This window comes from Zonotrichia albicollis, chromosome 8, assembly GCF_047830755.1.
Source record: "Zonotrichia albicollis isolate bZonAlb1 chromosome 8, bZonAlb1.hap1, whole genome shotgun sequence".
NCBI classification, from domain to species: Eukaryota; Metazoa; Chordata; class Aves; order Passeriformes; family Passerellidae; genus Zonotrichia; species Zonotrichia albicollis.
Genome location: NC_133826.1, coordinates 3,099,049 through 3,126,958, shown reverse-complemented (window position 1 = coordinate 3,126,958; position 27,910 = coordinate 3,099,049). Strand labels below are relative to the sequence as shown.

The 27,910-nt window shown below is 43.0% G+C and overlaps 1 protein-coding gene across 18 annotated transcripts in view; it reads left to right on the top strand.

Annotated features, from left to right (window-relative positions):
- The window catches only part of NFIA (nuclear factor I A), a 346,615-nt gene that overhangs the window by 289,580 nt on the left and 29,125 nt on the right, over positions 1 to 27,910 (top strand). For 11 of the 18 annotated variants that reach the window (XR_012581251.1, XM_026796580.2, XM_026796581.2 and 8 more), the window contains 3 exons: positions 6,395 to 6,523; positions 18,304 to 18,482; positions 21,077 to 21,242. Coding sequence is in view for 17 of the 18 variants with exons in the window: in XM_026796580.2 (XP_026652381.1) it covers positions 6,395 to 6,523; positions 18,304 to 18,482; positions 21,077 to 21,242 (474 nt within the window). In the remaining variant the exon portion in view is untranslated. The remainder of the gene's footprint in view (positions 1 to 6,394; positions 6,524 to 18,303; positions 18,483 to 21,076; positions 21,243 to 27,910) is intronic. The other 7 variants (XM_014270799.3, XM_014270800.3, XM_014270801.3 and 4 more) reach the window with 3 other exon arrangements.

The window sequence follows — 27,910 nt, the reverse complement described above, 5'->3', positions numbered from 1 at the left end:
ATTTCTCCTTCGTAAATGGATCTGTGCTCATTTGCAAAGGAGAAATTTCAACCTTCTCTTTCCCTAAGTGACATCAGAATTTTGATTCTAACGTGAATTATCATTTTTGGCTAAAAATTGCTGAGGAGTCCAAAAGCATTTAAAACCTAAAGCCATTGAATCCATTTAATGCGCCTTTGGCACCTCTCTCTCTCTTTCTCTCTCAGTCCTTTTTGAACATTCTGGTCCTCATTTTAATCAATCTCTTTTTATTAAGTTCTTTGGCTCATTTACTTGTACGTGCATTTGCTTTATTTTATTTGGAACATTTCTTTTGTAGTGTCTTGAAAAAGAGTTGTGACATTTCTTTTGGATGGCTTCTTAAGTATCTGGCAGTCACCTATGATACGATGTTGATGGGTACGGATAGATTAGCTCTGTTTTCCTGATGATCTGTCAGATGTCGAGTTCTGAGGAAACTGGATGTGTGTGTTGGTGATGCATATGCAGCAGTTTGATAAGTGGATAGAGGGGGAGCTTTCATTTTTCTTCTGTAAAAATCACTGTTTATTAAGCTGGATTTAGCCTTGTGAAGCGAGGTGCTCCGCTGGCAGGTAGTTAATCAGTGATCATGGTAACTCCGGCTGCAACCAGGGGAGCCAGTACCCATTCAGAGCGTAGAAACTAAAGAGCACTTCATTAGGATGAGTGAATTTCCATCTGTGTTGTATTTTGTGTATACTGGAGCAATTAATACAGTAAACTGATGGATGGCAGTCAGTGTGATCGTATCTCGGCTGATGACAAAGTTTGCTCAGCACTAAACTGAACAGACTTGCTATGACTGGCAGGAGGGTAGCCGTCAACGTTTCAAGAAGCTTGAAATTAAGAATTCCTCAGGAATTTAAAGGAAAAAAATAGAGCAGCTGATCAGCCTTTCTGTTGATACTGATTTCAGTGGAATTGCTGGAATAATTCACACAGAAGGATGAAAATTCCTTGAAAAATGCTTCCCATATATTCAGGTTTTTTTCCTTCAACAGCCGGCTTGTTTTTCCGCATCATCTGTTTGTTCTGCATGTTGTCGAGTTCATGGTCCACCTGGTAATACCTGAGCTTCCATGATTCCTTTTCCTAGTGTGCCTTGGGAAGGAGGATCCAGACCATGTTTCACTCATAGCTTTTGTTATGAAATCTCCATCAAGAGTCTAGTGGCAGAGAGCTGCTGGGAATATTGGGGTAATTATCCAAAGGTCTTTGGAGATGAATACGAGCTGGTCTGCAAACGCAGCTAACGAGAGATGGAGTTGTTGTGTGAGATGTGTGCAGGTAGAATAATGTCAGTAATTAATCAAGTGAAATTGGGTGGATTTTCAGCTGTAGATTTGGAGAGAAGGGGATTGTTCTCCTCTTGCTGTGACTCCGCTGACTCCATCAGAGTTAATCCTGATTTTTTTAGTAAGGCACATGGCAGGTACATGGAAAAGAGGTTCTCAGATGCTTGTTTGTTCTGGGGAGGATTCGTGCATTCAATTCTCACGCATCATTTTCTGGTCCATTTAAATATATATCAGCCTCATACATGAACATTTGAAGACCTTTAGCTGTACTCAAGGAAGACTCTTATGTGGTGCGTTTCTAGTACTGGCAAACATAAGGAGGTAGAGGAATTAAACCCACCACAGTGCTCCAGTGCCCCTTAGAAGATGAGGAACACGAAGTTTTCCTGTGCACTCATTAAACTTGGGCTGGAGGTTTGCGAAGTGCAGAGTTTTGGAAAGTCTTTCTGCGGGACTTCAACATCCAATGGCTCCAGTAACCAGAGTCTCCCAAGGACAAGGATCCCATTTGCGCTTGCATTATGCATTTGAGCAGAAGGGTGTGATGCATGATGTGGAATGAACAAAATAATAACTCGTGTGTTTAGGGAAATGCCAAATTAATGAAAATTCAGAAAGCTCTAATGTTGAAAAAAAAGCGCACAAATTCCTTGATAGAAATATAATGCTGCTAACAGTTTCAAGATTATTGTTGTCTGAATTTTCTGCTTATTGTGTACTGCAATTAAAATTCTTCTCGACTGAAAAACCGATGTCAAATTAATATTTCCTTTTGGAAAAAAAATACGAAAGTACACATCTTGTTCCATTTAGCACCATCATGGTCTTTGATCAGGCTCCCTCTGTCCAGTGAATAAAACAGATTTATGTTAATGGGAGCAGGCTCAGACCATATATGTTTGGCATACATATAGAATCACATGAACACAAGTACAGTAAGTTAAAGTAGCACACCCACTCAGGCTTCCATCTGCGTTTTATGCCACAAATCCCTTTATTTTCTTCTTTTATTTAGCAATTAACTTCTCCATTTATTCTGTAGTTAAACGCTGCCATAAGATTAAAATAGACAAAGTCTGATTTTCGTCTCTCTCACTCTAAATAACATTGAGAGGAGACTCGGACCTGGATTCTGAAAGCTGCGCTCCCTAAAAGCGCCAGGTGTGGCTGTGATTTGGACAAGAGTCCTACCCACAGAATAGTAAGGAACACTTTTAACCCCCACCTGGGTTACCCAGCCGTTGTGTTCTGGCTGTTCTTGTTTATTCCTTGCTCGGAGCAGATGGATGGAGAGAGGCAGGGAACGGGGAGGATCCTTGGCTCCGTTCCCTCTCCACCGGCCAGCGCAGCTGAGACGGGCTGGGGGAGATTGCAATTTGTTGCTGCCCTGCACCAGAGAGCAGAGAGAGGAGAGCAGGGGCTCAGGGGTGTCCTCAGAGCTGGCACTGCCCCTTCCTCAGGGTGCTGTGAAGTGCTGAAATCTGCTATTCAGCGCAGTGGCTCCTGGGACCAACGCTGAACAAAGCTGTGCAAGGCAGCCCCGTCCTCCCAGGATGCATCCCCAGCTCTGCCCAAGCTACCTGCAGCCTGAACTTTTTAATTTCCTGCATCCCTGAGCAGCACAGGAGGGGCTCTGCGGACTGGAGGCCGCTAAATGTGTTAAAACTCATTAGGTTTGGAGCAGAAGACCCTTAAAACTAGCCAAGAGTCTCAAACGTGGGTGCCAGAAATTAAACACCTAATTCAATGTTTAGCCACCTACCTTTAGTTCCTTCCTCACAGTTAACATACACTGTGCCACCTCATAGGTGGCCTGATTTTCATAGGCACCAGGCACCCACAACTAACTCAAGTGTTGAGACTGCTCACCTGAGTGGGACTTGTAGAATTCAAAGTTTTTTCTGGGTGATTAAACAGCAGTCCCCTCGCTCCCAGCTCCCGACAGGAGCTTCGATAGAATGACCAGCATCGTAACATATGGCTTAGCAAGGGGAGGAAAAAAAAAAAGAAGAAAATGAGTATTAGGAATAGATGGACTAAAGAATACGCAGGATATATCAGGCACATTAACCAAACATATGGTGCTAAATGAGATATTTTTTTTAAATTGCAAAAAAATTGACATTCCTGTCAGTCTCAAGGATAATGTGACATGGCTGTGATAAATTTAGAAGAATGGGACATATTTTGGCTTGTTCTTGGAAACCTTTTTCTTGCATGCCGACTGTATTTCTTCTTTTATTAACCCATTCAAAGAATGTTTGAATTTTGCTGCTAGAGCACCATGCTAGCGCAACATAAAATGTGAATGATGCTAATTGCTTTGCACTGCCTAACTTTCTGTCATACCCTCCCCTCTTAAAGGACAAAACATGCTTTGGAAATGAGCTGGCAAGCTCATCTTCTTCTTTCTCCTGGTCAATATTAAGTGATGTAATTAAGCTCCTGTTTGCATATTCTTCTGAACTAGGAAGCAGCCATCTTTTTCTTGAGATCTGATGGATGTGATCACTCAAAATAAAATGTGTCATTACAAACCCCAAACAAAACAAAAACATGGTATAGTTGGACTGTTCCAAACCAATACATTTCAAAATACCCCAGAAAAAAAATAAATAAATGAACCAAACTTGTGATAATAATGGCAATCAGAACGATAACAAACAAATAGAGCAAGAGAAGTAGCACCAATTATCAGCGCTTCAGTTTGTTTTTATACTCAATTTCCCTGCACAGGGTTACATTAAAATCTCTGTTTTCACATGAAAGCCTCTGCCTCAACCTTAGAAAACCCATCCCCATATGAACATGACACTGCTCAGCATTGCCACACTCAAGGTCATTCATCACCTTTTTTGTAGCTCCTCAAGTTCCAGTGTTTGGACACAATCACAAGAACTTGCTGCAGCTTTTAACCATTTTCCACTCCCTCTGCCCCTTCTCCCTGCTGTGGTTTAGAGATGAGTCCTGCAGGGTTTTTTTTTTTTTTTTAACACAGGGGTAAAAGAGAAGCTGTTTCATATCTTTTAGAAGCTTTATTATCTTTGCCCTGAAGAGGGTTTGTGGCCAGGGAGCTCCTGAGCCACAGAGTTGAGATCTCATCCCTGCCCAGGGCTCAGGTAACTCATGTCCCACCTGGGTCCCTGCTCATGGCCTGCACAACCCTGCTCCTGGAGCAGATCCCATGCTGGAAAATTTTAGTGACCTCCCCTGTGCATAAAAGTCTCTTGGAGTGTCCACAATATTTTGTACTTAGCGCTGGGGCTGAGACTCCTTTGGTGTTTCCATCCCCGGTTCTTCCATCACAGGGAAATCTGGGTCAGCAGCACCATTAATTCCTCTGAATGTCCTTGCCCTGAATGTGGACATGCCATGACTAAGTCACATCCCACTGGAGCAGAAATTCAGCAGGCTGCTCTGGAATATTTCACTGAAACACCTCAGTTCAATCTCCTTTTCTCTCTTCCCCCAAAACTGAATTAATCTTTGCTTTTGTTCCTACTCCAAAGTCCCTAAGACCACATAAAAAAAACCAAACAACAACAAAATTTAAAAAAAAAAACTCCAAAAAACCCCCAAAAATTACACTCCAACCCAATATTTTTCTTGCACCATAGTCAGTTCTAAGCTTTGATTTTTCAAATGTTAAGTCTGTAACCTTTCCTAAAAGCCACCATAACAGCAAACCCTGTAGCAAACAAGTTTTGAGGCAGAAAGCTGCAAGTACAACACTGGAACTCAAACCATTCCCTCACTTTGTTTAACTTACAGAAATATAAACTCCAAAGCCTCACTGAAACCATTAAGGCCCAGCAGTGCAGAGTATAAAGTACAAGAAGGCTCCTGCATATTGCAATCAACATCCCTGGGACTATAAAACTAGTCTTATTAAATATAAAGTTAATAATATAGGCCAGAGATAATCTTGTCCAGGCCTCTCTCTTTACTTTTTTAACAATTAAATACTATAAAACACAGAGTTGGAAATAAAATTAAATTACTTTGCTGGTGGAAGTTCAACTTGCACACTACGTGATATTTTGCTTTTCTGCCTGAAATCCCCACCTTTGTTTTGCTATATCCTTATGGATATGCAGAATGCCTGATGGGCTGTAAATACTGGAAATCTTGAGTTTTCAGGATACATTCTGGTAATCAGAATACCCAGATGCATCTGTAACTGCAAAAATATAGGCTAGTAGAGACAAACATGCATACTTTTCATTTATATCCTGTAAAATTATTCCATTCAAGCACCTACCATACACAGAAATGCTTGGGTTTTAAAAGCCCGTTGCAATGTGTTCATTCCATTAATTTTTTTGATACCACAGCTATTTTACGGCATCAACAGGAGTTATTCTCACCCTGTAGACCAAACCAGTCAGTACCACACCATTTCTGCCTGTCCATGGCAGAGGTTTCAGCCAGTGACAACTTAACTCTGATTTTCACTGGGAGCCTTTGATGCAGTTCAAGGGCATTGTAACAACTCCAGAATAATTCCAGTGCAGACATAAATACCATTCACCTTTTAAAAAAAATTTGAAACTGAAAGAGAGCCACATAAATGTATAACTTTCAAATACCTTTGAAGTCAAGAGAGTGAGGGGAGGAAGAGTTTGAACTCAGAGAACTCCATTCTCTGGTTGTGCCTTGAGTCGTGCGGCACATTTAAAAGATCCATTTGCAATAATCTACTAAAACCAAGGAGTGAAAGACAGAACTCATAAAAAACCTGTAAAAATCCAAATGCTCCAGCTATTACAGATTTCTAAAAATAAAGCAGAGTAGGTTTCAGTAGCAATAATAAGCTGCATCTTGTCTGTATTTCAGCTTTATAAGAAAAATATGGCTGCCTTTTAGTACTCATGGCTCAGAGCAAACCATGGCTGCTTCTGCCTCGACAAAAACAAAACCCCACAAATAAAAGTGAGCTTTCAGCTTGCTGTTGCGTTGCATTTCATTTGTCCTTTAAGTGTGTCTAGCCGCTTCCGCACCCCCTTTCACAATGCATAGGCTGTCGTTCCATGACCTAGCATTATTAAATTGCACTTATCAATCATTCTTGCCAGGAATGCCATCGCCAACTACATTAAAGAAGTCAGAGAAGTCTGGTTTCAGCAGTCCCTCGCCTTCGCAGACCTCCTCCCTCGGAACGGCTTTCACACAGCACCATCGACCTGTCATTACAGGACCCAGAGGTGAGGCCTTTCCCGAGAGCCTGGAGGGCAGCCAGGGCCGCTCCAGGAAAGCCGTCGCCGCCTGGGACCGCCCGCGAGGGGCTGCTCCACACCCTGCAGGGCTTAGGGCTCCACAGGCTGCTTCTCTTAGGCCGGGCCGCTCCTGGGAGAGCTCCCGACGGCCAGCCCAGGTGGAAACGCCGGTTCCTGGGGCCTCGGGGTTTTGTTTGGAAGAGGGTGCGGGGAAAGGGACAGGATGTGTCTTCTGCTCGTGGCCATCCATCACGGTGACTCGGTGCAACTGCTCGAGACAGGGACCCATCCATCACTTGTGACCCACGCCTGTCTTCCAGCTCTGTGGACTTCCTTCTGCCAGTCATTTGTTCTTGTGCTGCTGGTGTCAGTGGGCCTTGTTAGGGGACTCCTTTGAAGTTGGTTCCTGCAATACTTTGGCTGGTTTCCTTCTCAGTACTCTTCCGACTGACTTTCCAAGTAAAAGAGATGTCCTCTGGGTCTAGCTGTGTTTATACATTTTTGTTAGAAAGATGCATTTGCATTTAGCCTAGAAAACTAAATGCAACACGGAGTTCACGTTTGAAAAGGAACTCACTTGGGCATAGAAGAGACACAAATGAATGAATCCTCTTACAAACCTCTTTGGAAGATATAAAAATAGGAGTGAATGGTTGTGACACGTTTCTTTCTGCTATGAAATTTTGTCTCATTTAGAGAAGATTATTAAGGAATGGGTCGAATGGTGAAGCATAAAAATGCATATTAGCAGTTCATCCTAAAAATTATCTGGAAATGTCTCTTTGGCATCAGCGTGGTTTTACTGAGGGCAGCATAAACCAGGAGGAGCCTCTTTGTCTGCACATCCAGGTGATGTGGTGGGAAATGGTGGAGTTGCACAAAGTTGAAGCAAGGTCAGACTTGCACTTCAGGAGGTTTTTGTGCTTTGTTAAATCTGCTTATTGTAGTTTGATTTGTTGTGGTTAATCCATAAAAATTATTCATTACCCTTAGACATGCACCTAGATCCTCAGAAGAAATTCAGGCATCTAAGCTCTACAGAGATTTCCCTTGAAATCTGGATCCGAGCTGTCTGGCAAATATGTCCTCTTTTAAAAGCCTTGATAATTGGTGATACAAGTATGACTAATATGAAGCTTCCATTAACATTCTATTCAGTGCACATCAGCTGACTCCCAATTCCTGTCTTTTAGAAGTTCAGCCTTTTAGATTTCAGTTGTTGATTGATTAGTTAATAGGCCTTTCTTTATTTAGCTGTGTTTTACCTCACACTAATTTTTTAAGATCATTGACTGCCTTTGTCTGCCCCTGTTTAGACCCTCTGTGCTTTGGATTCTTGTGTGGTTGAGAGAGGAAATGTCTCAGTGGTGAGGCCTTGTTTAAATCTCATCTACAGTCTGTTTTCACAAGACTTTTTCTGTGCACTGAGGGATTTCTACTGGCTACGTGAGAAGAACATTCAGTGGGAGCCAGAAAAGCAAATAGAATCATTACAGTCCCACATTTTGTTTGTTTGGAAGGAGATGTTCTTTACTAACTCTGCAAAGAAGCAACACAGCTTTTAAATTGTCATGGTTCCTAAAAAGTTAACCAAAACTGTTCTTCTGCAACATCATTTAGAGGCATCTTCTATTTTATGCTCGTTCACAAACAAAGTCTCACTGACTTCCAGGGAAAAAAATCCCTCTGAATCCATCCATGGTTTCTTTAAGTGCCATCATCCTGAAAAAATCTTGTCCCAGACTTCATCCTTTGTTCTTTTGGGACATTCCTCCTCAGTATTCTTCTTCCACAGCACACTGGCTGTGTTTATTTCCCTGCTGCAACAATCGTTCTGTTAGTAAAGGGTGATACACTGAGATGGATTATTTTCTGCAAATCCAGCTTTGTTCTTTATCCCATCGCCTCCAGCGTACTTTAGGGACAGTAAGCAGAAGAGAGAAGCTTTTCAGGTATCAGAAGTGGCAACATAAAGAGTATAATGCTGTGGTATAAGAGGATATAATTGAGAGATTCACTTCCACCAGGAGTGACTGGGAGTTGTGCCTCTGCAGGGAGGATGGCACAGCACACGCAGGCTAAATTCCCTCTGGACACAGGTGCATTGTGTAAATGGTCAATGGCAGGTCGTTCCGAGGGGTCTTTGGAAACAAAGAGCAGAATTTAATCTCCATTGTGCAGAGGGATTTCAGAGGAAGGGGAGTTGTGAGTAAGTAGGTCACTACCAGAGTAAGCTCCTCAGCCAACACGACGATCACAGGGAGGTTCCATCCCCTTCTCATGTTCGTATGTGCAAGTTTATCACTTGGATGTGTGTATGAGATGCATTTGTAAAGCATGATCAAAATAGACAGCAGAGAAGAAGCTGTAGACTATTCATGGCAGGTGTTGGCATTGACAACCAGCGATTTATAACTTCTCGGGAATATTCCCGAATCTTTCACACGCTTCCAAGCATCCCTTGGAGCACACTGCACATCTGATGCTGGGGTGTCCCAGGGTACTGAATGCCCTTCCCTGTGGTCCCCACAATGAGTCATTCTGGAAACAAAACTTCCTTGGAGGAGGAATAAGATCCTTGAGAGGATTTCCTCGCTCTGAGCTGCTCCACCCGAGCCAGTTGGAAAACCTCTGCTCTCATGGAATTGCCTGGACGTGCTGTGCTGTGCAGGGAAGGCTGTAACCTGGTTCCTGTGAGCTCTGGTGCTGCTGCCAGTGCCCAGCCCAGCTGGGCAGTAGCCAGGAGAGAGGATCCGAGCTGGCTGACCAGCAGACCAGATGTGCAGCGAGTGCTGGCGCAGGGATGCCAATGCTTCAGTGACTCCTCACTACTTCCAACAGATGGTGGCAAGATCCAAGTTTCTTTGGTGATAAGCTAGCAAAGTGATTCATGGAGCCTCACTTGATGATGGCAGTTTTTTGGGCATGACTCTATGAATGCACCATATGTCTTCTCTGGACCAGCGTGGTTAGGATTCAGTGTCTGACAGATGGTAAATCGATCACCTATAGGGTGGCTTTAGCATCACTATCAGTTTTAGAATTTATTTCAAAGCCTTGAAAATTCAAGCAGCCAGATCTCTCTCCTACTCAGGCATACTTCTGTTACCTGCAAATGAGATTATTTGGTGGTCAGCATAGCTCACCACAGCACTCCAGCACTGCAAAGCCACCGTGGATTGCTGGCATCTCACAAAGCTTCCCAGAGCACTTGAACTCTTCACCAGGCAGTGAAGGATTTAAATACTATGGGTGACAGCAGCATTTACATAAATGGTTTTAGCCTTCCATGTATTGCTCCTTACACTCTGGTGACTTTCTAACTGGAGCTGGCTGAAACGTTAAATTGACCACGATCTTGTAAAGCCAGGATGTACAGCAGCCTGTGCTGCAGAGCATTCAAGCATTCCCATGGAATATGACAGTGTGGATCCTGCAAGCCAAAAAAGCAAGGAAGAAAAGGCAAGGAAAGGAAAAATAAAAACAAAAACAATGAGATGGTGTGTTAGGAAGATAAATGAAGGAGAAACACAATTACAAGAAGCAAGAAATACAGCACGAAGGCAAGAACCCAAGGAAGGGGGTGTGTGAGAAGAAGGGATGAAAGTCAACCAGTGCACTGGTTTCCATTAGATTAATTTCCTCCATAATTACCATTGCCACTTAGACTTTCATCAGGACAAGGCCTGCCAGGGAAACGCTGCAGCACAGTACTCTCTGTCCATGCCAAAGTGGCAAAACCTTTGTGTCACATATCTGGAAAGAAACTGTGTCCTTCTCTATCAGCATCCTCTGCTGGGTCACCAAAGTCCTGGTGCCTGCTCGCTGTCTTGTCAGCCAGCTCCGAGTGAATCAAAGTGAAGGCTCCTGGTGTACCCTGTACAAAGACATTTTGTGATGTCCCGTTCTGTAAGAGCCTCTGTAAGGCTGCTTCTTGGTGCTGTCAGCTGGCACAGAGGTGTCACCTTCCACTTCCCTCTGAATTTTGACAAAAACAAACCCTTTGACACAGAAAATGATGTCAGGGAGCCAGGAGAGTCACACCAAAGGGAAAGGAATCCACGAACAGCACAGTGCTGACCATCACGCGAGTTTGCATGATCCAGTTTACAATGTCAGGACAGCTGACTGAGCAGGGGAAGATTTTGATTTTCTGCACTCACTTTGGAGCAACCTGGTGCTGAAGGAAAAGCAGTTTCCCAACAGATGGCCTCAAGGTCAGGCTTTAGCCATGCCACAATCCCAAACTGCTGCAGCCCGGGCAGGGAGGGCAGAGAGCGAGACCTGCAAAGGGTTAAAGCTCCAGCTAAACAAAAGTCAGCGACCGTGTAATTAAAACTCTACCTTTGTTGTATTGTCAAGAGTTAGCCTGTGACATAGGAAATATTTAAAGGAGCAGGCTGTTGAGCTAATTTGTGTGTGAGTGAACTGCTTAGACAGTCCTATCCTAAATTAACTGTAAGGCCACCCACCGAGCTCGCCTCATAAAGGGCCACGATTGCTCAGCTCCGTTCCGTACAGCCCTTCAATAATTACTAGATAAATGCATAACTAAAACCTCTATTACACTAATAATTTGTACTGAGATAGATGTGTGGGACACCATGCTGGGTTAATTTGTCATCCCTGCAGCAAACTTCTAAAGAGGGCTCTTTTGCAGAGGAGTTGTGTTAATATGTTGCTCCAGTGAGGACATGTTAGAGCAACAAGATGACTTGGTCGCTTAATCTCCTAAAGAGGCAAAATGCCTGGAGGGGAAGTGCCAGAAAGAAGAAAGGGGGGTGATTAACACAGTGGACCCAGATTTAAACTCATCCTGACAAAAGGAGCTGATCTAACTGAGCAAAAGAATGGGGGGAAAAAAGGGGAGTGTTAAAAATACTAATAGGATTTCATGCGTCCCTAAAAAAATAATATAAAAATAAAGTGCTGCAGGAAGAAAGTATTTTGCCCATGCTTTTCCTGATGCTGTGTTTGGTTCCTTTGCTCTCTTTGATGTATCCATGGAGTTAAACTATATGCTTTAAACAGTGCAGTGAACTATAATATTTTTATCTCTGCTTTATGCTAAATTCTTCTAGCTTCAGACACACACAAAAAGCACATTATTGCTTTAAATATGGAACCCATGTTTAAGCATCAGAGCTCTGGATTTTCAACCTCCTCTATTGACAGAACCATAAATCATGTTAAAGTTAAGTGAATTACTGTAGCGTGGAACTATAGCTTTAACAATGTTTATGTAGTATCAGCTTACCATCTACAGAATGAAAGGGAGGAAAAACACTGATATTAGAAATGGGAATGTGGAGTCCTATTAACTTAACAGCAATATATCACTCCAAAGTCACAGATTCCATTACCATGCCCTTTTTAGTATCAAAGCAGAATTATATCATCACACACATAAAGGTTGTAGTTTTAAAGAGAATTTACATTTCTATTGTAAACTTATCAACTGCATTTCATTATAAGAAAGACATGATATATTCTCCTAGCAGTAGTTTTTATCTTGTGATGAGAATATATGAGAATGCATCATGTGTATTAAAAGTAATAATAATAATATGCAGAAGTTGACAGCATTTGATGCGAGGCAGGAATTCTACAAATATGGTAAATTAGGGTCTTTTTGACCTCTAGCTGTATTCTTGGAAGGAAGGAGAGCTTTCCATAGGTCTGATTTTTATTTCTGTCCCAATGTAATCAATTCTATAGCATTCTGGCCTCCCAAAGGCAGCAAAATTCTGACATGTTTTAAAACATTCTGCTCAAAAATAGCTAACTTAACTGGCCCCCTGCCCGTGCCAGAATCCGGAACCAGCGCTCAGTTCAGCTCCACAGGTTTCCAAAAGCAGCCCAGAGTACACCAATAAACCCCGGGCTCAAACACAGCCCTCAGCACATTTTCCTTTTGCTGGGAGCTCCGTGGGCCTTGGCACAATGTCCTCCTGCCTCCCACTTGCTGCTGCAGAACTTCTTGCAGGAGGAGCGTTCTGAACAAAGGGTGCAGGTGCCTTGTGCCACTGAGAGCAGCAGCACAGGGCTGAGAGCCAGCCCTGAGCTGGAGGTTCTGTGGCTCTGTTCTTTCCAGCAGCGCTCAGTACACTTGACTTGTGGAGCTGAGAGATGGACAGCCTGAAATTCGGCACATTTTTGTGATGCTCATGGACAGGAACAGATCCTCCATCCACCCTATCTAGGGTGTCTCGCTACCTCTTGCATTGGTCAGCTGTTTCTGTTATAATTTAAAACTTTTATCTATACTTGTCTTCAGAATGCGGGAGTGAGTGATACCTAAATTTTACCAATGCTCAGAGGGTAAAGCCCATTTTTGTTCTCCAGCTCCACGATTCCCCAGCCTTGACACTGTGCAAATGGGAATGTGAGATGGGATCAGTTTGCATTTAGCTCATCCCTGGACCTAAACATGTTACTTAACAGCCCCTTTGCACCATTATGGGACTTCACAAGTACCTGAGTTTTCCAGGGGTGAATTCCCTTCCAAGGGCTCATCCTAGGACTGGTCAGCCCTACCCTTAGCAGCTCAGTATTTAAGTATTTGCTCAGGTTTTGCCAACCTGAGCAAGCAAGTCCTCTACTTTTATCACCCAAAAGTCTGTTCCTAATGGGCAGTAAGAAAAATGGGGACTTTCAGAAACCTTTGAAAGTGTTACAGGGAAGCAGCTCCCATTGAAATTCAAAAGCAGTTAATGAATTCTCTCAGGACCTCTGCAAATCCCAGCCCAAGTTTCTTAATTATTTTTTTTTTCTTGTTTGGGTAACTGCTTTCATCACCAAAATCTGTGGGCTTAAAGCTATTGTTTTAGGCTTCCATTCTTTACCTCTTGTATTGTATTATACACAGAAGTGTAAGTTCCTTTCAACAAATTTGGATTATTGCCAGATCTCCTTATTAAAAAGTCACTCTTCATATTTCCGATAAACACAGCTGTTTCATGGTGTTTGAAAGCATTTCACATCAGCCAGCATGGTGGCTTAGCCAATTAGTCCTCTAATATGGTCAATTTTGAGAATAAGTACCTTTGGGGTACAAAGGGTGGGATCCATCTCGCATAATTTGAACTGGCATCACTGGAATGGCAGCAGAAACTTTGCAGCACACAGGGAGTTAAAGCAACTTAGAAGCCTGACGTGGAAGTTGCTAGCAGAACAAACTGTTCCCTAACATTTCCAGGGAAATGACTTTTCAGAAAATACTTTCTTAATTGTAATGAAGCCAATTATAATGGCCTCAAAAACAAGCGGATAAAAAACGATCCCGTTTCATTATGGTTCTAGTGTTACTATTTCTAGGAAGGCTGATCAATGTTTAATGAAGTATTAGTAAACTTAATTATCACTTTCTGGAGGAGGTATCTGAGCGCTGTGCCCAGCTGATGGGCCAGCCCTTGTGCCTGTGCAGGAGCAGTGGTTGTGATTCCGGGGTGATCACACCTTTTCCTGAGCAGCACCAAACCACCCTTTCAAAGACTTCAAACAACTTCAGGAAGAAAGGAATTCCATCCAGGGCTGTGGGCTTGAAGGGGCTGGCAGGGCTTTTTTTGGAAGAGGAGATGGAAGGTGGATGGATCAATATGTGGCCCCATATGTTGGGCTGTGCTGGTGGAAAACCTGTCTGAGCACTGGAGGTGTCCCTTCACCGTGTCAGCAGGCACTCCCCTGGAGCAAGGAGCCCAGGGCTCTTTATTAGGATCACTCCTTTGTTCCAGGATCCTAAATATCTGAAGAAAACTGTGACCTGTTTCAAATTAACTGATCCTTTATTGTCTCATCACTCCCTCAGACAGAATTCACAATTTTGGCTCTTCTTCAGAGCCTCGGCCACGTGCAGCGCTCACCTAATCAATGGGGGCAGCTTATTGTACTGGTTACTTGGTTATTGGCCACTACAAACCAAGAAGGGGAAAGGCAAGACAGAGCTGCATAATCAGATTCAGCATTCTGAAGAATCCTGTGACTTCTGTGCTGCACAGCACCCCGAGCTCATAAAACACCGAGGAATCCAGTGTAGCACGCAACAGCTGTACTGCATAATTACTTGGCCCAATAGCAGCAGTTTTAAAATACTGGTATATCTGTTGCAGGCCACCATACATTACCATCTCATTTTCAATAAAAAGTCTGGGATGTTTCAGACCAGCTTCAATGGAATTAGAATCATGTGTGCTTTGAAATATTTATGCTTGCCTTGAGATGGAAGGATAACTCCTGCCTCCAGCCCCTACACAAAATAACAGATTTCATAACGCCAGAGACTCCAACTCCTCCATACCTACAGCAGGTAGAAATGAAGTTCTGATCTTGAGTACACATCTTTTCATAGATTGTAGAAGTCATATTTTATGTCATTTACTGAGGTCAATAATAAAATATAAATGTCACAGGCTGAAAGACGCCAGGAGAAATATGGTTTGGCAGGATGGAGCTGCTTAGGGATACATAAATAATAAGTCAATAAGTAAATAAATAATAGACAAAGACCTATTTTATCTTCCATTTGAGGATCTCAAAGAATTTACAATCTCTGATTGAGACTTGTAATATCCCGTCAGAGGTAATAAGAGCCTCTTCTCTTACACAGGGTAATTTCCATCACTGTAGGTGTGGGTTTAGGAATTAAAGACTTTATCATTTTTATTAAGTCTGAAAATCATGACTGAAAGGGGCCCTTGGCCTTTTTAGAGGCAAACAGGGATAATAATGACCTGCTTCATTACCCCTTGTGCTTTCACTGATTAAAAATGCTTGTGAGGGCCCCTATATTTGGAAGCACCGTTGTGTTCTGCACTCAGAACTTGTTGGAGTGGCCAGTTTTGCACTCTCCAGAGTTGCTGACCACAACACAGCCATCAGAGTAATGGTCTGTGTCTGGGCCAGCAGATTTTAGACTTTAACATTTAATTCCCTCTCTCTGGTATCAGGCAGGCACATTTGTAATGTTGATCAGTTTAATAGTGGTGGTTTTTCTCCTCTTATCAAAGAGCCCTTTCTTTTGGCACTTGAGAAATTTGCTATTTCCTAGTCAGAGGCTGCACAAACAAACCTTTGGAGATCCCTATTGCACTCGTCACTCCTTATGCTAAGGGGAAAACGACCCCTCCACATCAGTGCATGGCACAGGCTGAGCAATGGTGCCAATTTTCTCCTTTCCCTCCCCCAGCCCTTCCCTGGTCAGCAGGAAGCCCTTGGGGATGGGCTGAGGAGCTGGCCAAGGCTCCAGAGAGGAGCCACGTTCTCCTTGCAGCACTTTGCTGTGCTGAATTATCGTTGGTCATTTCTGCATTTCTTTGCTTCTCTCTCTCTTTGGGCAGCTCACTGACACACACTCTCCACTTTGTTTTCTGCCCTGACACGCTGAGGAGGTCAGGACAGCAGAGAAAGGCTTGCTCCTTGCCTGCCACTGAGTATTTCTTTCATCTTTCTTACAGCAAATCAAATTATTAAATGAAGAGCCATACTTTGGAAAAGCTAAATACAATGTTGTCTCAGGCCTAGCTTTGAATTCCCACATGTTCCCTGGATTCAATTCTTTATTCCTTCTAGTCCGAGATGCATTTCAATCTCCTTTTCACCCAGGAGACAAACAGAAATGAGTTTGTTCATAAAGGACAGTGCAATTGCATAACCATTTCAAACAGTACTAAAAGAGCTGATACTAAAAGGAAATTCTCTTTTTATATTTCAGAAATTCCAATTTATTCCTTACTTAATTAGATGTTTGTCACATAAATGTCCATTTCTCACTTTTATCTGCATCCTTCATATTCCATCTGGCACACAAGGAAAGGGAAAACTACAAAAGCAGATACAAAGAAAGGGAGGAAGACAGAAATAATGTAGGCTAATAAAATTTTTGTTGTAGTCATCAAAATGCTGGGATCTACCTGAGTGAAGGTGTGTGGGCAGAGTGGAGGTGCCAACCTCAGAGCAGCACCACTCAAGGGCTGGGGATTATTTTGGGGTGAGGTGGCTCCTTGGACACCGTTGTAATAATTGTCTCCATGGTGGTCACTCACTGTTACAAAAGGGAATCTCCCTTTAATTTTGATGTTTCTCTTTTTATTGGGGATATTTTCAGCAGAATTAAAGGGAGCAGAATTAAGGTGGACACAGGGAGCTTTTCATGGCAAGGACAAGAGTTTCACATCCATCCCATAGCAGCACCCCTGGCATGAGTGCAGCTCTCTTTGGTGGTGGTGTCAGAGCAGTAATTCCTGTCCTGTGGTGGAAAGGGATGTGTACAGCAGGGCTGCCCAGCCAGCCCTCAGTGAATGTTTACAGCAAAAGGCAGCAGTTTCCTTGCTGCTCTTTCTGAGTTCATGTTTTATCCACATCCTCAGGCTCTTGAGTTTGCTAATGGTTTAATAATGCTAAAGAAAAAAAAAAAAGTTATTAATAAAGTGTCATATTATTAAACTGGCAATGAACAAGAGTAAGAAGCAGATTTTAGCTTTTATTTAACTGAAGGTTTTTCATAACATTCATCATGAAATGAATGTTTGCTCATTTGTGTTTGATTTTAGTTAACTTTTCTGCATCTCTCCAATTTTTCCAAATGTGCCAAAGGCTTTTTTTTTTTTTTTCCTCTCTTGTATATTTAAATTATTTCCAAGCCAACACCTGAGTTTCTGTAGGATTTCCCCGCCCTTGCATAGTCATTATGTGTGAGCACAATCTCTGCACATGGACACCCCTGAAAGACTCCTAGGGAGCAACAAAGACTGTTTGGTGAGAAATAAACAATGATTTACAGATGAGCTTGTGTGCAACCAGATTAATTGGTCATTCTGAAGGAAGAGTGAATCCTCATTTTAAAGGGAGAATTCATGGCACTGTAAGTGGCAGCAGTTGCTGCCTCGTGGTGACAGCTAACAATGGGAAGCTCTGTTGGGTAGCAAGAGTCCAACCCAATATATTTTGAAGGCCAAGGAACTGGGCAGAGGTGTCACATAATGCAGGAGAGCAAAAGGCTCTGGAGCTGCACTCGTAGTTCTGCTGAAATCAGCTGAGGGTAAAATCGGTCATTGCCAACGGGCTGGTGTACATCACACCTCTGCACCTTCTCTGGAGTGCATTTTCCAGCTGGCTTGTTGGCCCATAAATTCACCAAATTAAACTTCACCCCTGAGAGCAAGCTGGGGGCTTGCTGAAGATCTGAGCCCAGCGTTATTCAGGAGAAATGTAAATGCGATTTTCCAAACGATCTCGCCACTTTGTGCATGTTCATTAAACGAAAACACGTTACTTAAAATAAATGTTCCTGAAGTGAGATGGGGAAAAACAACCCAACAACAAGAAGTGTTAGACTGCTTTTAAATTATCGACCGTTTATACTACAATGTAAAATGGATTCGTATGTGCAAATCCAAGTTACATGAAATGTCAATTAAATCAACCCTAATCTCCCAAATACATTTTTTTATTGCCTGATTGATGAGAGCTGCTCTTAAGGTGATGAATAGTTTTCACTCTCACAAAGGACTGCTGATTCCTTGCTACGTGTCCACTAAAAACACAGAAAATCCTTCAAAATGTCTTGCTCCGTTTGCTTCCAGGATCTAGATGGAGTGAGTGTAGGACACAATGTGGTCTGATATATTAATGGATGTATAAACAATACTATACATTTAAAAACAAACCAATAGCAAAGAAAAAAAAAGGCTGCTTAAAACTACAACAGATTTAAACTGTTTTATTTTCCAGAGGCAAAGCTCTATATAACGTCTTTGTTTTCTTTCCTATAGCAAGTCCACATGCAACACCATCGACTCTTCATTTTCCAACATCACCCATTATTCAACAGCCTGGGCCATACTTCTCACACCCAGCAATCCGCTATCATCCTCAGGAGACTCTGAAAGAGTTTGTCCAACTTGTCTGCCCCGACGCTGGTCAGCAGGCTGGACAGGTGGGGTTCCTAAATGTAAGGAAGCCGTTTTTCTTTCTTCAGAAGTGTTTGTCCTTTGTAAAAATTAACCAGGGGGTTATGGAGGGGGTTGTTGTAACAGCATGGCGCCTGAAGGAGCGCACCTTGAGCAGTTGCTGGAAGGGACAACAAAAAAAAATTTAAAAAATATATATATAAAATAATAATGCTGTGCTCCAAAAGCATTTAAAAAAACAAACAAAGAGACCTCCCCAAAAAACCACTCGACCACATTGTGGTGGAAGCACATTAAAGTGTCAGGGAAGCTGGTGCTTCAGTGACCTGCTGGGTCCCCCCACAAACGACTTTGCTGCATGTGTTGTAACCCTTGTGGAACCAGGGTTAACAAAATACGAAGGCAGAATAATTTTTATTAATTATTTTTGAAGTTCAGGGGAGAGTGGGGGGGAAAGAGCAGGAAAAAGGAGGGTGAGAAACAGATGTTTCAGATCAGCTAAGTTCATTAAAAAAAAAAAAAAGATACTGCCTTATAGCACTTTAGATCAAGTTGACCAGTACTTGAACTCAAGATGTTAAAAGTACAGTTTATTATGGTTTGTTATTTCTGTAAGCAGTTATCTTTTCCCCTTATCTCTATGAAAAATTAAGCAGAGTTCCAAAGCTTCAAATAACCATTTTCATTTTTTTTTTAATCAAATAAAGTGAATCATCTTGCTATTATTGAAATAGCATTCTGGACGAATACAGAATTTATAAATTTTATGTAAATCAAATCTAAAATAATGCTCTGAATATTTCATGAAATGTAATGCATGTAACTTTTTCCAGCCAATGAAGTAATAACTGGCAAAATTACTGCTTCTCTCCTGACATACTGAAAGTGTTAATGAGAATTAGTTTAATTATTAGCATCTAATTTATTATACTTATTTAATAAGCTGTATTGTTCTCAGTGTTTTCCTTTCCCCAGCAGAAAAACTGACTCTACTTATTCCAGCCAGTCCTGGCTTTGAATAATGTCTGCAATATGTTAGCAGATACATTTATGTCTAGACAACAAATCAATACAGTGCTTTTCTTTTTCCTTGAGTATTCATTTGCTTAATTTATCCCAAACCATTCAGCATTATGAACTGTTAGCACACTCACAATGAACAGGCAGCAGGGGTCTTCTTGGCAGGAAAGGGACCTAATTGGGAGACAAGATAGTGTTTGAGAGATGTCACTAATATATTAGTTTATTAAAGGTGCTGGATGTTGGAAAAATAAACATCCCTGAAGAATTGCTCCTTGCTGCAAACTCCAGCAACTGCAGTCTTTGAAGCCTGTGGGAGTGCTGTTAAGTTAAATGCAGATGAACTTGAGTCTTACTTATCCCCTGAACCATTTTTTGCTCCAGCACAAGTGTGATTTGCACCTCCATGGCTTTAAGGCCTTTTGTCAGTGCCAGAGCAGGTGAAATGAAAATAAAAGTCCCAAGTGTTTCGCCAGGATGGGTATTTTGTCCCTGGCAATTCAGGCTAATGGAAACCCTATCAGGAATTAAAATATTATTTTCTTTAGCAGTACTTAGAATATGGATCTGTGTTTAAAGCTGAGCTTTTATCATCAATGGAAAAGCCAATGTTCAGTGCCAGAAGAGCTGCAGTGAGATCAATTTGTAGAGTGCTGTCGAAAATGATCTCATCATTTTTGTCACTAAAATGGAACACCTGATTCACAGCCTGTCCTACTTTCTCTTTATAATGGTATTTGGCATCTCTCTGTATGGTTTTCAAGTGTCCAGGCTGGGTTACATTTAAAATGTAAACTTAATAAGCTGGGGGGAGGGTTGGCATGTTTTTCTAAGCCTGATTCCTGTTTTTGTGATACTTGAAAACACTTTTACTTACGGACACATTTTTCTGGTGATTAATTGAAAGACCACACTCATATAGCTGATCCCCTTCAGCCTGTGACTGACCACAGCCCAGACTGAAGGGAGGGTGGTTTTTTTTCTCCCAGTGTGTAAAATGAAGTTGTTCTAAGTTCAGTCATTTCTCCACATGATCCTAATGGCAGCTAAACCAAGAGCTACACTACTGCTAACTCAAAAGGGATGTGGGAGAGCAGTTATTTTAATATACACTCATTCATTTTCCTGTAATGAGATAGCAGCATGATTTTTAAGACCACCAAAAACACTTGTTTTTTCACTTAATGAGCAGTATCTTTAAGAAATTTACACTCAAGTCCTAGACACTGATATCCTGAGGGTATAGCACAGGCACGAAACTGGGGGATTTTAGGGGTCAAAAATACTGCTTCCCCTCTCACTGAGCATGGGTTAGTGCTGCAGGAAATGTAAAGAGGAGTAGGATTTAATCCAGGACAATTTAATCTTAGTTCAGACAAGCTGCTAATAGGACAAGTGGTTAAAAGCCAGAATTTCCATAGTTTCACAAGGTTCACAGAGTTTGACATGATGTTCCTTGAAGTCCGCGGAGAATTTGAGCCAGCACTTTCTTTGCCACCTCTCAAGTAACTGTAAATGTATTGCACACAGTTTTTGAACTGGATTTGTTTTTACTGGAGTTTCCTAATAGCTGATTTTTAGTATAATTTCTGTCTGTTTGCTTGTTTCTCGGCAGCCCAATGGTAGCAGCCAAGGCAAGGTGCACAATCCATTCCTTCCTACCCCAATGTTGCCACCACCACCTCCGCCACCAATGGCTAGGCCTGTGCCTCTGCCAGTGCCAGACACAAAACCTCCAACCACATCAACAGAAGGAGGGGCCACCTCTCCCACTTCTCCAAGTAAGTATAGACGCAGCGGGACCCACACTGGGCAGGGATGAGGCCTGCACACACCTTGGCAAGCAGGAGAGCTCTCTGCTCTCCACCATGGACAAAGCCATGAGCTGCTCCTGTGTGAGCAGGGAAAGCCTTAGCTCAAGGCTGCAGTTTTGTTTTTGACTCAGTTGGCGTTTCACACGTGCAAGGGAAATCGAGGACGGTGGCTCAGCTGTGACACAGAGCTCGGATCTTTGGGGTGTTGTTTGCTGCCATGAGGATTTGAGTGGATATCCCATCCCTGGAAGTGCTCAAGGCCAGGCTGGGTGGGCCTCTGAGCAGCCTGATCTAGTGGATGGTGGCCCTGCCCGTGGCAGAGGGGTTGGAACTGGGTGATCTTTAAGGTCCCTTCCAACCCAAACTATTCCATGGTTCTGTGATAAGTTGGTGTCCCAAGCCAGGCTTTAGAGGACAGATCCCACATGGAAGTCAGGCAATCTCCTTGAGAACATCCCTGCTTACACACACTGGGCTAAACTAACAACCCTTTCCAGTTTACTTCAATTGCCATTCTTTTGGGAATAAATCTTCCCAGATTAAGCCAGACGTCTTTCCCTTATGCCGTGCATCTTGGGCAAGAAGTTTTGGTATGTCTTAGGGCCAGGGAGAAAGCTCTAATCCTCTCCCACCACCCACACGGCTCCCATATGCATTTTGTGTAGCCACAAGTCAAATTTACGAATTCCTGGATACACACTTGGGGATACCACTTTGGAGTCACTCTTCTGGGAAACAAATGCAATTCAGCTGTGTCTGATGCTTTAAAAAAAAGTCTGGATGTTCAGGGAGTTAATTGTGAAATGATTTAATGAAGCTATGCTCAAACTGACATTTAAAAACAAAAGGGAAGCTTTCAGTGCTTTAATGGCAACTGTAGGGGACTTGTTCCACAGTGAAGGGAGTCCAAATAACATCCACAAACAAAAATCAATCTAATCGAAAGAGCAAATCCCTTTGTGTGCTTTTCAAACTTATTATTTAAATGCTATATGCAACCACTGCTGGATGTGCAGAGAGGTACTCACTCTTCAGACCAAGTGAAGCCTACATTTTTAAAGCTTTATATACTGTTCAGGAGACTTGCACAGGTTCCAGGGGGCATTTTTAAAATCTGGTAGTTCCTCAGAGGTTTTCATTGCCTTCTGCTACACGATAGTGCATCAACTGCAAACTCAGCAAGATGCTCTGGCTCGCTTGGAAATTGAAATGGGTTTTAGTATGAGACAGTCTGGTAAGATTGTGAACACGATCTTCTAGAATCAGGACTTCTCGAATTGATCAGCAGATTTTTGTTGAGTGCAGAAGTTGATTCATTCCCTCCGCTCCGCTCCTCTTTCTGACCTTAGACCAACACTGGTGCTGTCAGGAAGGTTTGGCACTTTCTGAGGGGACTTTTGAGTCCTATCAATAAGATTCAGCGGTGGGATCTAAAAGGTTAATGTTTAGTCATAGTTATCACTGAGTGCAGTCAGCAGTGCCTTACTATTTCCTTGCCTTCAGAACCAGGAAAAACAAAACTAGGTCAGTGTGTACTTGTCATTACGGTTGTGACTCAGTTTACTGGCAGTGTTTGGTGTCAAAAAGAAAAGAAAAAAATTCCCAACAACATTTTAGCACTAATCTTAATTTTTATGATACTGTGATTGTGTAAACAAGCTCAGAGGGTGTCTAGCCAGATTCTCAGCTGGCAGAAAAATGGGTATTTCTCCTCTGAAGGGAGCAGGACACCCATTGGTGTCTGCTTGAGGCTGGTCACTGGGCTCTGTGTTCAGCAGACAGCTGCCACGTTAATTGGGAATGGAGGTTTTCTCAAGAGCAGCCAGTTAATGGTATTTAAACAAAAGATTAGGAAAATAATTACTGTTTGTTAATTAGCCACGCTGATGACTAAACATATAGTTCTGTACATATTCAGGCACGCATCTTCCTTTTGGTGAGGGGTTTGAATAACAGTGACTCCAGTTGTAAACAAGCATATAATTTAATTTAGGGAAAAATTTTACAGAAAAGTAGATTATAGGAAATATTTTCTAAGAAAAACTATGACATGTAAAGCAAAGCCAGTGGAAGCATTGGCCACATAAAGAGGAAAGCAAACTGAAGTTTGAGGCGTCACAGGCAGGGTTTGCCAGGAGGACCCACTGGGCTCCATTCAGCGTGTCAATCAGGACCAACCCTCCATTTCCCTGCGTGTTTATTTTTTCCTTAACTAAATATTAGCCTTTGAACAGCGAGTGCAGATTCACCAGAGTTCCATAAAAGCCTCACAAAAAGGTGTTTTCCATGGTTACGAGCTGCTGGAGCGCACCGGTTCTGGGAGTGTCGCCGGGCTATGGCTGACTGCCCCGCAGGGCTTGGGGATATTGGAAAGTCACTAATGCAACAAAGGCAGAAGTGATGTTAAATTTTGGCCAGACTCTCTCCTTAGCCGTGTGGAAGAGAATGATCCCCCCTCCTCCCGAGGAAATGGAGTGAAAGGGGTTGGCATTTGCTCCATTCTCCTTCCCTTTTTTGGTCTAGCAGAAAGCCCTCAGCAGAAACAAAATGCAGTCACGGCCCAACCAAAAATTGGAATATGGCCCTCCTGAGGGGTGCAGGAGCCAGGAGCAGCTGTTCAATACAGCATGGCCTCCTGGGAGCGAGAGCTAAAAATCACAACAAGGTGGTTAATGATTCTCAGAGCAATAGTGAAACTCTCCAGCTGTGACATTAACCAAAACACGAACATTAGTGCTGTCCAAGGAAGGAAGAGCCCCTGGAGATGCACACTGGGGATTTGCCACTACTGGGTGGCCAAACATGCTCTGGGAGCTGACAATTTCAGCTGTGAATCCTGTCCCTTTAGAAAGCCAGCATTTTCCTCAGTCAGATGGCACAACGGAGATGGGATTCACGAGGTTTGGGAGGTTAATTTTTCCTCAAGAAAACCTTTTTCAATAGAACATGTCTTTGATATCAGAAGACCCAGCATTATCTTATCTCAGATCGCTTCTTGATTTTCTTTGGTTGGTAACCCATTGCAAACACAACACAATATTTTCTTGAACTTGGCACTTTTGGGGTTTTATATCTCACTGCCCAAAGCAAACACCACCTCCACAACATTCCAGTTGGGCTTTATCACTATCATAATTAAATCATTCCAGAGCAGCCTAAGATACTGCCATCCTGTACACCCTGACTTTTAAACAGCTTTTTAAAACAGCTTTTTAAAACTGTTGTTTTCTGAGACTCACAACTCTTAACTTAAATGAACTCATTACTTGTTAATGTCCCTTTGAACAAAAGAGTTTTCTTGTTAAATGGCATTTGTGTCAGGATGAGGAGAATGATCTTGTGGCTGTAGTGCAGGATTCATAAAGCCAAGTGCCAGGTCCTGCCCTTGGGTCACAACATCCTGTGGAGCTCTCCAGGCTTGGGACAGAATGGCTGGAAAGCTGGAAAAGGACTTGAGGATGCTGGGCAGCAGCAGCTGAACATGAGTCCAAGTGTGTCCAGGTGGCCAAGAAGGCCAAAGGCACCTGGGCTGGATCAGCTCTGGTGTGGCCACAGGACCAGGGCTGGGCTGTCCCCTGTGCTGGGCACTGGTGAGGGCACACTTTGAAGTGCTGGAGAGTGTCCAGGGAAAGGAATGGAGCTGGGGAAGGGTCTGGAGAACAGGAGAGGCTGAGGGAGTTGAGGGGGCTCAGCCTGGAGCAAAGGGGGCTCAGGGGGGACCTTGTGGCTCTGCACAACTCCTGACAGGAGGGGACAGCTAGGGAGTAGTGGGGCTCTGCTCCCGGGGAACAGGGACAGGACAAAAGGAAATGGCCTCAGGTCACACCAAGGGAGGTTTAGGTTGGATATTGAGAAAAATTTCTTCAAAATAGTGGTCAAGCACTGGAGCAGGGGCAGTGGTGGGAGTCCCCATCCCCAGAGAGATTTAACAGCCCTGTGGATGGGGCACCTGGGGACAGGGGTTAGTGGTGGCTTTGGCAGTGCTGGAGTAGGGGTTGGACTCAATGATCTTAAAGGTCTTTTCCAACCTAAACATTCCCATGATCCTGCAATCAGATTGGCTTTCTCTCCCTTCCTCTGCTATGCACTGCCTGAGCACCTTCTGGGCGAGTTTGAGCGCTCTGTTCACTCCTTTCCCCACCCATAAAAAAGAGGGCTGACTCCATCACCCAATTTGCTAAAACTTGCAGTTCCCTCTCAGATCCTCAGCTGCAGAATGCACTGCAGCAGGAATTGTTCTACTGCACCACATTCCTCCAGTCAATCCTTGCTGCAGCTTGAGGAACAGAACAACTCCTCACATCAAACACATGTACCTGTCATCCTGGTCTGTGAAAGGGAGACCTAGGGGTACATTAGGTCATCACTCACCCAAATCATCTTTACCAGTCCTTTTAATCCAGAATGATGACAAATTACACACTCCTGCTCTCAATAGCTATTATTTCAGGAAAGTATATTTAAAAGTAACATTTCCCTACTGCAGGCAACTTTAAAACACACAACATCCCCAAAACTGTTTGTTTGTCTTGTCTTTCATACAATTTCTTGCCATTTTGGCTAAATATCAAAGCTGTCTGTGTGAGCAAATGTTCTTTCTCTGCCAGCTCCTGTTTTGCTTGTTCCTGAAGTGAAGCATCATAGCAAATTTGTGGCATCACATTCATTCCTTGGCTGTGGGCTGTGATGTTGCAGACAATCCTTAGTGAATTCCAGTAGCAGAAAGAGCAGGCTGGGCAGGAAGCTGTTGCTGTTCATGCCCAACAGGACATCTCTCAGCTGGTGTGAACCAGGGTAGGTCTCTGCAATTCCCATGGAGCAAAGCTGATAAAATCTGGAGAAGATCTGCCTAAGAAAGACCTGGCTGCTGTTCCTTGTTCCTTCCCATGCTTTGGCTTTTCCCAAACTGGAGTCTGAAGACTCCAGCATAGGCTTAGCCTATATTTATGCTATAATGTAATGTGTCCCAGCTTTATCCAGTGAGACAGTTTGCCCCATCCTAATTCTGGGGCAACGTCTAGGGATCAGACTTCAGGAATCCCACCTTCATGTCAACCAAGGCTGTTTATCTGAAGACAGTAAGATGCAGCTGGAAGCTGATCATGCTCTAAGCAACACTCAATACTTCTCCCTTTCCTGAAACAAATCTCCTCCTAACAGGGGAATGTGTATTCCATGTCAGCTTAATATTCTGAGCCAAACTGGCCCCTTCCAACCCATAAACATCCCAGGATATTTTACAGCAAAGAGGGAACAGCACCTTGGGAGAGTCCAGTGTAAATCCTATGCATATTTGTCGTTTTGGTGCTCTTCCCTCCTTGGCTTCAGCAGTGCAGTTCTATGGCCTGAAGGAAATACCAAGCTGACATCCGAGTATTTTCAGAAAGCAAGTTAAACATGGTTTGGAGCGGAAGGAAGGTGTACATAGCAACTCACCCAGCGAGCTTTGAGGGGACTTTTGTGCATATTACACACTTTTCAAATGCTTTTGGATTTTTTTTGTTTGAACAGAGAAGCCATTTAAGTCAGCATTCTGCTGGTTCCCCTTTGATTTTCTACCAAATATCACAGCAAAAGTATCTGCCAGCGGGGAGCTGTAAACAAGATCTTGAGTTCCTTCTCTTCTGGGTGGAACTTACCTGCTCCAAGGGATTAAATGGCCTCTCCACTCAATCTGCTTCTTTAAAAGTAGACCAGGAGAACCAAACAACAGATGTTTGATTTTTGAGCTACAAGTTAATTTTCCCCACTGTAGAAGGAATTCTTAGTCTTGCACAATATTAGTTCGTTAGTTAGTTTAAAAAAAACCTCCACAAAGGACAGCACAGAAGAATCTTAATACAAGGCACTAGCAACAGGGAAATGTCCTTTACAAATGTGTGGCTTCTTTGAATTATTAACCAAATTAACATGGTAAAAGGTGATGAGAACATCTCACCACATCTACTCAGTAAATTTCTTCCTTGATTTGCAGGTAGGAGTAACATCCAGCTTACCTGTTCATAGTCTCCAAGCTGCACCACAATTTGCAAAACTATCTCAGGAAGATGAATTAGGGCACATTAAAATCCCTTTAAGACTTTGTGAAGGAGAAGTGTTCCTTGCATGATTTTTGCAAGTGTTATCTTCTTGGAGAGAAAAGCTCACCTCACCAGAAACAAGTGGGAAAAATTCCTTCTTAGAATCCAGGAGTGCCTTATCTCCCCTCATATCAGTAGGAAATGAAGATATGCAGTTCCTGGGGTGATTTCAGGGAATCTTGATAAAAGGAAGTATTCTGATGAAACTGTGAGAGCTAAGAGGCATCACAAGATGTTTGTGAGACTTGAAGGATGAGGTTCTGCATGCTTCTAGACTTGGGAACTCATCACCCAAGGGCTCTGTGGGAGGCAGAACATCCACATGGTCCAAGTGCAGATTGGGCATTGGGTGAGAAATCCCTCCAGGGCCTTAACACAGGAAGTCCCTGAGTTGAAAATAATCAGAGGTGGGAAAGAATGGGAGAAAGTAAATATGTGACCTGTTTTGGTTGTGTTTGCTTATGACTTCTGAGAGAGGTGACAATGGCCAAGGTGGAGCACTGGTCTGATTTGGCACAGCCTTAAACCAAAGGCTCCTCCAGGGTAATTCCTCTT